Source organism: Carcharodon carcharias, chromosome 13 (assembly GCF_017639515.1).
Source record: "Carcharodon carcharias isolate sCarCar2 chromosome 13, sCarCar2.pri, whole genome shotgun sequence".
Taxonomy (NCBI): domain Eukaryota; kingdom Metazoa; phylum Chordata; class Chondrichthyes; order Lamniformes; family Lamnidae; genus Carcharodon; species Carcharodon carcharias.
In genome coordinates, this window is record NC_054479.1 from 17,919,509 (window position 1) to 17,933,203 (window position 13,695).

General features: G+C 45.3%; 1 protein-coding gene across 1 annotated transcript in view; it reads right to left on the bottom strand.

The window, feature by feature from the left end:
* trpv4 (transient receptor potential cation channel, subfamily V, member 4) overlaps positions 1 to 13,695 on the bottom strand; it is a 124,264-nt gene that overhangs the window by 46,054 nt on the left and 64,515 nt on the right. Inside the window, exon 5 of the mRNA XM_041202774.1 lies at positions 5,870 to 6,010. Within this exon, the coding sequence (XP_041058708.1) occupies positions 5,870 to 6,010 (141 nt within the window). The remainder of the gene's footprint in view (positions 1 to 5,869; positions 6,011 to 13,695) is intronic.

Consider the following 13,695-nt stretch of genomic DNA (forward strand, 5'->3'; position numbering starts at 1 on the left):
CATGTGGTGTAGATACACCCACAGTGCTGTTAGGAAAGGAGTCCCAGGATTTTGAAGCAGCATTAGTGAAGGAAAGGTGATGTATTTCCAAGTCAGGCTGGTAAATGACTTGGAGGGGAACTTCCAGGTGGTGGTGTTCCATCTATCTACTGCCTTTGTCCTTCTAGATGGTAGTGGTCGTAGGTTTGGAATGGTGCTGTCTAAGGTGCCTTGGTGAGTTCCTGCAGTGCATCTTATCGATGGTACACACTGCTGTTACTGTGCATCAGGTTGGTGAGGATGAGGTCAAGTATGTTTTTCCCTTTTGTTGGTTCCCTCACCACCTGCCACAGACCCAGTCTAGCAGCTATATCATTTAGGACTCAGCGAGCTTGGTCAGTCATGGTGCTACATAAAAGTCCCCCACCCAGAGTACATTCTACACCCTTGCCACCTTCAGTGCCTCCTCCAGATGATGCTAAACATGGAGGAATACTGATTCATCAGCTGAGGGAGGGCGGTACACGGTAATCAGCAGGAGGTTTCCTTGCCCATGTTTGACCTGATTCCATGAAACTTCCTGGGATCCGGAATCGATGTTGAGGACTCCCAGGGCAACTCCTTCCCAGCTGTATACAGACTCAAAACATTAACTCTGTCTTTCTCTCCACAGATGCTGTCAGACCTGCTGAGTTTTTCCAACAATTTGTGTTTTTGTTTTAGATTTTCAGCAGCCGCAGTATTTTGCTGTTACCCAAGGATGGCGATGGTGGTGTCTGTGACATCATCTTTAAGATATGATTCCATGAGGATGACTACGTCAGGCTGTAGCTTGACTAGTCTGTGAGACGGCTCTCCTCTCCCGATTTTGGCACTGGCCCCCAGATGTCAGTAAGGAGGACTTTGCAGGGTCAACAGGGCTGAGTTTGCCATTGTCATTACCGGTGTCTAGGTCAACGCTGGGTGGTGCATACAGTTTCATTCCTTTTTTGAGGCTTTGTAGCGGTTTATTACAACCGAGTGGCTTGCTGGGCCATTTCACAGGGTATTTAAGAGTCAATTACATTGCTGAGGGTCTGGAGTCACATGTAGGTCAGACCAAGTAAGGACGGTGGATTTTCCTTCCCTAAAGGACATTAATGAACCAGATGGGTCCCCAGAGCATTACCCTGGGTCTCTGGATTATTAGTCCGGCGACAATACCACTGTGCCCTCACCTCCCCTACTTTCCACTGTGAAGGTCCGGGTGAGTCATGATCTGGAATGCATTGCCTGAAAGGGTGGTGGAAGCAGATTCAATAATAAATTTCAGAAGGGAATTAGATGAAATCTTGAGAAAGCAAAACATCACCAGGTTATGGGAAAAGAATAGGGAGTGGGACTCATTGAACAGCTCTGTAAAGAGCTGTCATAGATATGATGGGCCAAATGGCCTCCTTCTTTGCTGTATCATTCATGGGGTGGAATCATCCCAGATTTGCACTAAGTGCAGAAGCAGGTGGGTAAAACATTTTACCTGCCGGCTGCAGTGGTGGCTTTTCATGCTGTATCATCCCAAACCCGCCGCCTCAGTTAAGCATTCCTGCAAACAAGCCATTTCGATGATGGACAGGCTCTCATTCGCACGCCACGCTATCACCTCACCGCTTTGTCACATGGCCGCCATATTTAAAGTCCAGATATGCGCACACATCTCAGTGCTTCCAGCCCACAACTATTGCAGGGAGGATGCCTATGAAAAGCAAAAAGACTGCAACCCTTGGGTTTAGTGATACACCATTGGAATGCCTTTTGGACACTTTGGAGGCCTGCTGCAATGTCCTCTACCCCTGCTCTGGCCGGATGATGGGCAGCTGCGTGACCAACCAGGCTCAGGAGGCGATGGCAGTGGTGATCAGTGCCAATGCTGAACAGAAGAGGTTGACCAACCAATGCAGATAGAGGATGAATAATGTCATCGGTGCAGCCAGGGTATGGCAACCATCACACATTCACTGGCATCTCACTCACTGCCAGCTCAAGGGACATCACCACCCATTCTCACACATATACCCTCACATGTCCATCCGGCCTCAACTTCTCTGGAGGCTGCCTCTGGAGCCCTCACCATTTTGAGGCCACTTGCACAGATCAACATGTGCCCCCACACATACCCTGGGATACCCTCCTTCCCCAGTACAGCCCTCGTCCTGCAGCCTCTTCCCTTGCCTGAGGCCACTTCTCCCCCTTCCCCAAGCAAGCCCTGGTCCTGCAGCCATTGAAAAGCCACCCACATATGGCTGATCTGGTAGGTAGAGACCTGCTGTGAGCCCCTGTAAAAGTGATGTGGTGCTGTCTGTGAAGCCCGGCACTGATGACTGCACCTTGAAGTCCGAGCAAAGTGCAGCCCGCCAGGTACATGTCGCTTATGTGCAGTTGTGAAACACATTGGCTTGTCTTCCTGCCGATGTGGACGGATGATCCGGAGGGGGGTGATTCCGGCGGGCTGGCCTAATAATGATATGCAGATATATTATAATGAGGTTCCCGACATCCAATGATGGGAAACGCAGCCCACCATCGGTGGGCTGAGTGGAAGATCGCAAACTGATTTCACGCTGTCGTGAAACCAATTGTGCCATACTGTCCAATCAAGCCACGGAACACGCCTAACAACACTGGCACAGAAAATCCCAGCCATTGATTCTACAGCCTCCTTGATCTGCAAAAACATACATTCCTTTATTATGTTACCATGTTCAGGTGGTCTTTAAAATATTCCCATCAATATTCCCATTCTTTTACATTCCTTATTCTACTCTAGGGGGTTGTGGATGCTCCATAATCAATACATTTAAGTCTGGGATAGACAGCTTGTTTGGCTCTCAGGAAATGAAGGGATATGGGAAGGAGGCAGGAAAGTGGTGTTAAAGCTCAAGATCAGACATGATCATATTTAATGGTGGAGCAGGCTCGACAGGCCATATAGACCATTTTGCTCCTATTTCTTGTATTCTGGTGTACCCAATGTGATTCATCCCATTCGTTAGACAGCTCCCTATTTCCACCTTAATGGTATTTTAATTGTCACCCCGCTCTTTCCTATTCCTCCTACTCTTTCTAATATCTCTATAATCTGGCATATTTAACTTCTAATCTTGCCCAGGTTGCAACCTGGTCTCTGTAATTGCTCCCACTCATATCCCTCCTGCAGGGAACTCCCAGTTCCTCTAATTTACTTGAAATTCTTCATGGAATTCATTGTGAACAATGAATCCCCTTTTACTGAGGTACGGTCTAATGAGTAGATACAGGTTTGAATCCAGTTCAGACTGAAAGGACGAAAGCATCCTCTCTCTCTGTCATAGGTAAGGGTCCAAATACATGTTCTATCTCAGTCCAAGTAAAGTGGACACAACTGATCTGCACTGAATTACTCCTGGGATTCAATTTTAGTTCCCCACCGGTGCATTTGAAGGCCAGGGGCTCGTAAAACAAAGCATGTGGCCAGCTCCCCACCTTCCCACCCACCCCTGGCCTGTCTCCCATATTACAGGGACAGAAGGTGTCAGGCCCTCAAGTGGCCAATTTACTACCACTTAAGGACCTCAGTCTGCTTCCCCCGTAATTTTTCAGTCTGCGGGGGAAGGCAGAAACAAGGCGAGCAGCCTGGCAGCTTTGACTGCGCGGGCTGCTGTCGGGCAGGAAGGTGCGGCTACCTCCTTTGGGGACATTCCCTGTGCCCACTGGGGGAGCTCCCCCTCCAGAAATCTTAGGCCCCCCCCCCCATCATCTCTCTCTCCCTCAGTCTCTCTACCCCAACCATCCTGGACGGGGGCGGAAGTCCCACTCTGACCCAATTAAGGTTGCCCCCAGCATAATATCGCTGAAGAGCAGCTGGGTTTCTGGTCAGTGAGGTGCTGAGGTGGGGGGAGGGAAGGGGTGGGAGGGTCGTGGGGGTTGGTAATGAGTCATCAGTCCCCCTGTAAAATCCACTCCATGAAAATCTGGTGTGGTAGGTAGTAATCTTACAAGCTTCAATCCGTCTGACTTGTGACTATATGATGTTTTCCACAATGTGCAGTATCTTCTTGCCAATATTGTGAGTGCTTTTGATGAAATCTATCAGGAAATGCTCACATTCTCATATTGTGATTGCTCACAATAAAAGTACCTCGTGATACTGTGGTAATTTCCCTTCAATTGTTTTGTTAGTCATCTGTTGAAATAATGATGTTCCATTAGGCAACAAAAATACAAATAATAAGGGGCAGCTTTGTGTTATAGTGTTTCACAAAGCAGAGATTTACAGTTGAATTTCTCTCCCTAAGCTTCATTTCCCCCACCAGCCCCCACAATGGAGGTTGACTCCTTGCAGGAGCACAGTACCAAGTGGCCATTCTTCATCTGCCAGTCTTGATAATGAGTGTCAGCATTCTGTTTGGTCATGGGAGCCTTCATGAATGAGTCGGATCTCATCCTCACACAATATACACCTCTGCATTTGTAGCAGGTGTTGTTAGATAGTGATCAGTGGGACCAACCATTAAGGTCGACTATACTGACCCAGCATCAGTCCAGCTGCAATCAGTTAACCCATCACAGACTGGTCTTTGACAGTGAGATCTTTCAGATAACTGTAACTCAGTTCCACTCTACAAAGTGTAATGTACCATCAACTGCTTAGCCAACTTAGCATCAAACATGTCCAACTGTCTCTCCCCCAGCATCTTTCAAACTTTAGAGATTTTGACTGACTAGCTGAGTACTAGCTTAACTACTCCAAAACATGAGACGTGTATCCCCATGAACACAGGAGTTCTAAAAGAGGGGCAGGGTAGTGTAGTGGTTATGTTACTGGACTAGTAATCGAGGGGCCTGGACTAATAATCGAGGTAAAAGGTGAGTTCCAACCTCACCATAGCAGAACCCCTTCCTTACAAGATCTACCCAAACCCCTGAGAAAAGGCATAAATTACTTCAAATGTTAAATCCACATTGTTGTCAGTGCAGGCCCAGCCACTGCCAATAAATCTTCCTTTATCTGCTTATCAATGTACTTCTCATCTGAAACAAAAACAAAAATGCTGGAAAAGCTCTGAAGAAGAGTCATACGGACTCGAAACATCAACTCTGTCTTTCCCTCCACAGATGCTGCTAGACCTAATGAGTTTTTCCAGCATTTTTGGGTTTTTTTTTCAGATTTCCAGCATCCGCAGTATTTTGCCTTTGGCCTACTTCTCATCTGAGATCACTTAATCAAACCATGCAAGAAAGCATTGAATTTACATAACACACAGCTCAGAAGCATTAGAAGTGCCTTCACAATTAATTACATCAAAGTGCAGCCACTGCTGCCACGCAGACCAACACAGTAGCTATGTCATGCATGCCAAAATAGTGATTGCCATCCGAATGAGACTGCAAGGCCGGTGCTCGTTTTGTGGTGTGGGCCAATGATCGCTAGGAACCGGACTGCAAGTGCCTAACATTGTCACAGCCAGCTGAGAGAAGGTTTTCATCCCATCAATCTGGGATGAATTCAAAACCAGCTCAAGATAATGGTGCAAAACCCACTGCCCCTCCGAATCCACTGAAATATTTCTCTGCCTGCGCCAAGCACATTTTATTTTCCAACAGTCGTTTATTTGTAATTTGCACCTTTTTCTATTCTCTTCCTCCCATCACATTAAATGATGACCTCCAGTCAGCAAGGTGGACGTTGATCTGGACCAGAGTCTCTGCCAAGGCTTGAGGGCTCACTGTGTGTTTTGGGGGAGCTAAAAACTTGAATCTCCTCTCCACCCGCCTCATTCCACAGCAGCGTTGCTTTACACTCACTTGGTCTATGGAAGCATCTGAAAGAACTGAAAGTAAGATTGACAAATGAGAGAGTGTACTATCTACTTACCGAAATAGAAGTATCCGCCTTCGTCTTTGGGCTGGAAGAACTTGCCTCGGGCCTGTGCGTGGACATCAGCTCCCTTTTCAACCAGCAGTTCCACATAGTGTTTACATCGACGCTCAATCGCGATATGCAGTGCAGTCTGGCCTGAGGGAAGAGGGAGAAAATAAAGTCAGATCCTTTTTTATCATTAAAAAGAGAATATTTCTGCATTACCCCTTTGAGTGGTTGGACGTATTCTTGGAGGTTTCATCACATGACATTCAACCTTGAGCCACCCCACCTGCGCACCCTCTGCCATTAGTCCATCCTCCACTGGCTTTTTGTTAGCCAATTGGATTAATCTTAACTGTCAGCCAAACTGTCTTTTTACCCATCTCCAAAATTCAAAGAAATCTCCCTTTTTTTCTAATGCTGCTATGACTATTCTCCCAGGTTGATTTCAGCAGTATCCTGGAAAGAAATTTTCAATTCCTGGACGTCCTGGGCGGCTTGTGTAGCGACTGAGGGTTTAGCCTCTCCAGCTGCCTATCAGGGTCATGTGATGTTCTGGGAGGCTCTGACCAATGAGCCCTGAGTGCAGGCAAACCCAGGGGTGGGGCTTCCTGATGAGAGTCCTGATCGAGCACGGAGCACCTGAAAAGCTCTCTGTCCGCTCCGTCGAGTCATTACATTTGGCGACAAGGGTAAGTTAGCTCTGATGTTGCACCTTGCCTTGTTACCATGAGTACATCAAACCTTCAGGGAAAAAAGACTATCGCCAGTCATGCCATTCTTTGGCAGAACTGATCCTTATGATGCGCCTATGGAAGACTGGAGCCAGTATGTAGAGCACCTCGGATTTTATTTCATAGTGAACAAAATTACCGCAGAGGAAAAGCAGAGAGCCATCCTTTTGACTGTATGTGGCAGTAAGACATACAATCTCATTCGCAACCTGGCAGCCCCAAGCGCGCCTAATTATAAATCCTTTAATGAATTAGTGGGCCTCATGAAAACACATTTCCAGCTGAAGCCATCTGTAATAATGCAGCATTTTAAAGTTAATTCCAGAGTTAGGGCCCCAGGAGAGCCCACAGCAACCTATGTAATGAACCTTAAAGAACATTGCGACTTCAGGGACACGTTAAATGATACGCTGCGGGACCAATTAGTTTGTGGAGTTCAGGACGATGCCATACAGAGCCACTTACTTGCCGAGGTTGACATCAACTTGAAGCGCACCCGAGGAATCTCCCTCGCCATGGAGAGTGCCACGAGAGACTCACAGGCTTTGTAACACATACAACATGGTGTGGTTCTTCATGGGGGTGGCACGAAAACCAGACCCACAGCATTGAAGTGAGATGCAATGTCTGCCGTTAGAAATGTGAAAGGGCTAGTAGAAACACTTCAGCAACAACTCCAAGATTAAGTTGTTGCAGATGTGGAGGTGACCACAGACCAGACACCTGTAAATTCAAGGAGGCAGGATCTCATTACTGCCATAAGAAAGGTACTGGGGCAATACAGGGCAAGGTCGAAACAGCCGGTAAAGCAGCAAACCAACATGACTGAATTAAATAATACAGCAAAACCTGATGCTGCCGACACTGACATTTATTCCTTGCATAACGTAACCGTTACTGTCACAATCCAAGTTAATGAGAAGCCACTAATAATGGAGGTGGGTATGGGTGCCTCAGCAATGTGGGAGAACACATTTTCAAAAACCTTAATGAAGGTAGACAGTTAATAAACCTGGAGCGGACAACCGCTAAATTAAAGACATACACTGGGGAATCTATTCAGGTAAAGGGCATCGCCTCAGTACCAGTGTCCTACAGGCAACAGACAGCCCAGCTGCCTGTGATAATAGTGAAAAGGGAAGGGCCCAGTTTTTGAGGCTGAAACTGGGTACAGAAGATCAAGATTGACCGGTCTGAGAGATTTCACCTGAAAACAGGAGGAGTTCCTGAACTGCTAAGGAAATATAACGTTTTTTTAGCATGAATTAGGGAAGTTAAAAAGTGTGCAGGCTAAGATATATGTGTATCCTCAGGTGACACCATGTTTCTTTAAGGCCAGACCTGTGCCTTATGCATCGAAGGAGAAGGTGGATGCAGAACTGTGCCAGTTAGAAAAGCTGGGTATCATTCAACCTGTCCAATTCTTGGAATTGGCAGCACCCATAGTTCTCGCAGTTAAGCTTGACCAAACCATATGCATTTGTGAGGGCTATAAATTGACTGTGATTGAGGCAGAAAAACTAGATAAGTACCCCATTACAAAGATAGATGACTTATATGCAAAGCTGGCTGGAGGCAAGTCCTATACAAAATTGGATATGAGCCATGCCTGCCAACAGTCAGAACTGGATAGCACGTCAAGAGAATACATGACTATTAACATACACAAGGGTCTTTCTCAGTATACTCGCCTTTGGAGTATCATCTGCATGTGCTATCTTCCAGAGAGCAATGAAGAGTATTTTATAAGGACTTCCCCAAGTGGTAGTATACCTAGATGATATCCTTATCACAGGGTCAACTGAGACTAAAGATGCTAAGAAAGTTTATGGAAGCCTGCGTACAGCTAAAGAAGGAAAAATGCACATTTCAAGTGCCAGGAGTTACTTACCCTGGGTCACAGCGTGGACACCATGGGTTTGCTTCCGGTAAAAGAAAAGATTCAGACAATAAAAGATGCACCCTCACCATCCAATGTAACCAAACTCAAGTCCTTCCTGGATATGATCAACTACTATAGCTGCTTCTTGCCTAACTTATCAACTGTGTTGGCACCATTACCCTTGTCGTTAAAAAAGAATCACCGTTGCTCATGGAATTCACAACAGGAAGAAGCCTTTGTGGAAGAAACTTGTATTATTGTGTTTATTGGTACACTACGACCCATCAAAAGAGTTGGTATTAACATGTGATGCCTCTCCTTATAGCATAGGAGCAGTGTTATCATTGGCTATGTCTTGAGAACCCTCTCAACAGCCGGGAAGGGTTATTCCCAGCTAGAAGAGGAATCAGTGGTACTCGGTGTGAAAAAATTTCAACAGTACCTCCATGGATGACATTTCACCAGTGTCAGACCATAAATCATTAGTGGGTTTATTCAGTGAGGATAAGGCCATTCTGCCAATATCAGCAAGAATACAACATTGGGCTCTGACATTATCTGTGTATGAGTATACTTTTATGTACCATCTTGGCTTACACATTGCAAATGCAGACGCACCCAGTCGTCTCCCATTACCAGATAGTATTGTACATGCTCCATTCCACAAGATGTTGTGCTATTACTGAATTTCTTGGATTCTTCGTCTGTGTGCACAAAGCAAATTAGAAATTGGACAACCAGAGATCCAATATTTCTGAAAGTCAAAGACTTTGTTTTGCAAGGATGGTCCAATTCACCTGTATCTGTAGATTTGAGACCACTCTATGCCAGAAACACAAAGTTAAGATGTCAAGATGGAACTTTGTTGTGGGGATGAAGAGTTGCCGTCTTATCGCAAGGTACAGAACCACTCTCGACAAAGCTTCACAGTGCGCTTCCAGGCATATTAAAGATGAAAATGTTTACACGAAGCTATGTCTGGTGGCCAGGCATTCACAGTGATATTGAAAGCAAGTTCAAGGACTGTCTCCATTGTCAGCAACAACAGAAGTTGCCTGTTTCAGCTCCCAGCATCTGTAGGAGCGGTCTGGTTGTCCTGGATTAGACTATATATTGATTATGTAGGACCATTCTTAGGTTCCATGTTTCTGTCGATTGTAACTCTTTCAAGTACAAACACGTTTCCATCTGTTTCAGATGAAGTTACCTTGTTTCATAGTTTGCCATTGTGAGATTTGAACTCTTGATCTTGGGGTTACAAACCCAGTACCATAACCACTTGGCTATTTAGGCCAAGCCTTTTGTCGGTTGTAGATGCACATTCTAAATGGATGGATGTATATGAAGTCAAATCGCCAAAATCGAGCATGACTATCAAGAAGCTGCTCGCTGTTTTGGCACACATCATTGTTTCTGATAACGGTACAGCCTTTACCAGCACAAGTTTCAGAAATTCATGAATCTAAATGGAATCAGACATATTAAAACAGCCCCTTACCATCCCTCATTGAATGGTTTAGCTGAGAGAGCTGTACAAACTTTTAAATCTGGTATGAAAAGGTTATCAGAAGGTACTCTAGAATCTCTTAGTTATTGTACAACGCCACATTTGGCTATGGGTTCAACGCCGCCTTAATTATTGATGGTATGCCGCCTACGAACACGATTAAGCCTGGTGTTTCCAAATTTAGAGGGGAAGATAGAGTGGATTCAGAGTAATCAAAAATTTAATCACGATATGCACAGCAAAGCTCACATATTCAGTGTAGGTGTCACGGTATTCATGTGGAATTTTGGAAGTGGACCCTTGTTGGATTCCTGGAACCATTGTCTCAGAGCCTGGTCCATTATCTTTCCAAGTACAAGTGGAAGACAGAATCATCCTTAAGCACATAGATCATACTCATGCTAGAGACATTCCAACAACCACTATTCCACCTGTGATTAACGTCGAACCATCAATTCCTGAGGTGATAGATCGACCTAGAATAGACATGCCCGATGTCTCTGTAGAGTTGCCAAACCTTGAACTGCTACTTTCTAATGATGTGTCGAATGCTGCAGTTCCAGACCCTGTCGATCCTGTTGAAGAACCTCAAATGGTAGAGCTACACCACTCTAGCTGTATTACAAGACCATCTCAGAAACTAGACCTTTGATCACTGAAGTTATATATATGTATATGTTGTTGGATATTCAAATATTTCCCTGTAAATAGAAATTGTAAAAAACTAAAGGCTGGGTGGGAAATATAGTAAGTGAGGGTATAGCCTCTCCTTCTGTCTATCAGGGTCACGTGATGTTCTGAGAGGCTTTGACCAATGAGCCCTGAGTTTGGGCAATCCGGGGGCTGGGGCTTCCTGGTTAGAGTCCTGATCAAGCATGTAGCACCTGAAAGGCTCTCCATAATAAAGTTTATCTGTTTCTTGTTGAAACCTGTCCAGTCCGCTGAGTCATTACGGTTTGGGGAGCTTCTCCCTTTCTCTTCTTCCCTGTGGCAGTGTATTTGTCAAATCTCTCTCTAAGAAAGAAAGTCTTGCTTCTAAAGTACCTTTCACAACTTTATAACCAATAAAATACTTTTGAAATGTAGTCACTGTTGTACTGCTGGAAAGTGGATAGTCAGTTCGAACTTTCAATCTTCACGAGTTGTTTCTCCCCTCCCCTCCCCCTTGTCATGTCCAGATGAGGGAGTTTATAAAGAGGGAGTTTCCACAGACTGATCATTCAAATTTGATGAAAGGGCCCACCCTAACTACTATCCTATCTTTTCCCTTAAGATGTTGTTTAAGCTGTGCATGTCTGCAGAATGTTCTCCTTTTCTTTTGCTGCTTTGGACATACTTGGACCTTGTGGAAATTGACAGAAAAGAGATTCCAATGGTAACATTTGAAAAAGAAAGCATTTCACAGCCAATGAATGACTATTAAAAATAGAGTCACTGCTGTTTTGCAGGCATACCATAAGGAACATCAAGTTGCTGATTTGTCAAAAGAATATAACCCAAATGTATCAAGACAATTGTGATTAAAATTGAAAAATCATGCTAAAAGAAAGGCTTGCATTTATATAGCACTTTTCACAACCTCTGGATGCTCCAAAGCACTTCACAGCCTTTATTCTTTCATGGGATGTGGGCATCACTGGCAAGGCCAGCATTTGTTGCCTATCCCAAATTGACCTTGAACTGAGTGGCTTGCTAGGCCATTTCAGACAGCAGTTAAGAGACAACCACTTTGCTGTGGGTTTGGAGTCACATGTAGGCCCAAGCAGGTAAGGATGGCAGATTTCCTTCCCTCAAGAACATTAATGAACCAGATGGGTTTTTACAACAATCAATGATAGTTTCATGGTCACCATCACTGAGTCTAGCTTTACATTCCAGATTTATTAACTGAATGCAAATTCCACCAGCTGCCTTGGTGGGATTTGAACCCATGTCCCCAAAGTATTAGCCTAAGCCTCTAAATTACTAGTCTAGTGACATTACCACTACACCACTGTCTCCCCAAATTGAGCAACCTTTAAAGTGTCACTGGTGTAAGAACAGCTAAATGGATATTGAAATGCAGAATTGCACCAACTGAAAACAAATTAAGCGACACTAAATTGTGCCTTTTAAAACGGTAGAAATTCAACTTGTGAGATTGGAATCGAGTGGAGCATTGCACAATATCATCCATCACTGTGGTGTAACCTGCAGCTATGCTATAGCTGCAGCTGCTGCACACAGTACTGAAGCACTTCAGCTGACAGTCTGACTGATCCCATGCTCATATTCATGGTAAAATGCACCACTTAATAAAACAAATTTGTTGATAGCAGCAAAGTTTAAAAGTAAATAAAGTCTCAATAAGGTCAATACGTTCACTTGTTGATGATGCAGGAGTGCATTGTTGATGAGAGTTCCTAAACCAGCAACAACCTTGCACAATTTTAATGGTATTTGACTTTTATGTTCCCCCATCAGTGGGTTTGCAGGTGGGAGGTGGCCTGTAAAACTCTTCAGATGGCTTTCCCCACCGGGCTCCCATCAGCGCTGACCTCTCCTCACTTTTACAGTGAGGCCTGCCCTTGTCCCAATTGAGGCCCTTAAATGACAAATTAACAACTTCTTAAGGGCTGTTTCCCCCCAGCCTCAATTTTCAGGCTGGCAGGAGGAGTCCAGGGGCGGGTGGGCAGCTCCATCAACAGCCTTTCAACATCAGGCAGCCACACCCACCCCCAAAGGGTCGAGCCCTTGCAGGTGCTTCCCCCCCACCACTCCCAACCCCATTGGCCTCTCCACCAACACCCTCACAATTCCCACTCTGCCCCCCAATCCCCTGGGCCTCATGCCCCCTTCTGGCCCTCGTCCTGTACTCCCGGGATTTAAGACTCTGGGGAGTGCTTGCAGTCCCAGTCCCGTCCACTGCAGCTTCTGGCGCTGCTGGGGGAGAGCGGAAGTCCCATCTCCAGTCAATTAACACGCCTTGGAGCATTAAATGGCTGCAGGCAACCAGTATTGGCGGCAATGCGTTCACGCCAACTCCTCAGATGGCAGGTAGGGAAATCCCGCCATGCTAAAAATCTTGTCCTATATCAATTGCTAGTCCATTCATTACATTGTGCATTATTGTTACGATTCCCATTGAGGCTGATAACTTAAAAAGAGGTTCAAATTTCCAGTGAATGACTGAAAGGATCACTTGACAGGGTTTGAAGTTTTAAAACTGTAATAAACTAAAAACAACGTTGATTGCAGTGGGCAACTTATACTCTAAGCTACAGAAAAAGATCCCTCATTTAAATTTTACAATGACCGAAAATCCCCCTGCCACAGTTATACTTTAATCTGTCCTTTATGTGGGCACCTCATTCTCCAGGAGCAGTCCAAAGCTATTTTTTTATTCTTTCCCGCGATGTGGTTATCACTAGCTGGGCCAGCAATTCTTTTGCCCATCCCTAAAGGTCCATGAGAAGGTGGTGGTGAGCTGCCTTCTTGAACCCCTGCAGTCCATATGCACCCACAGTGCCGTTAGGGAGGGAGTTCCGGGATTTTGCCCTAGCGACAGTGAAGGAATGGCGATATATTTCCAAGTCAGGATGGTAAGTGACTTCGAGGGGAACTTGCAGCTGGTGGTGTTGGCATGTGTCTGATTCCTCTGTCCTCCGAGGTGATGGAGGTTGTGGGTTTGGAAGGTGCTGTTGAAGGACCCTTGGTGAGTTGCTACAGTGCATCT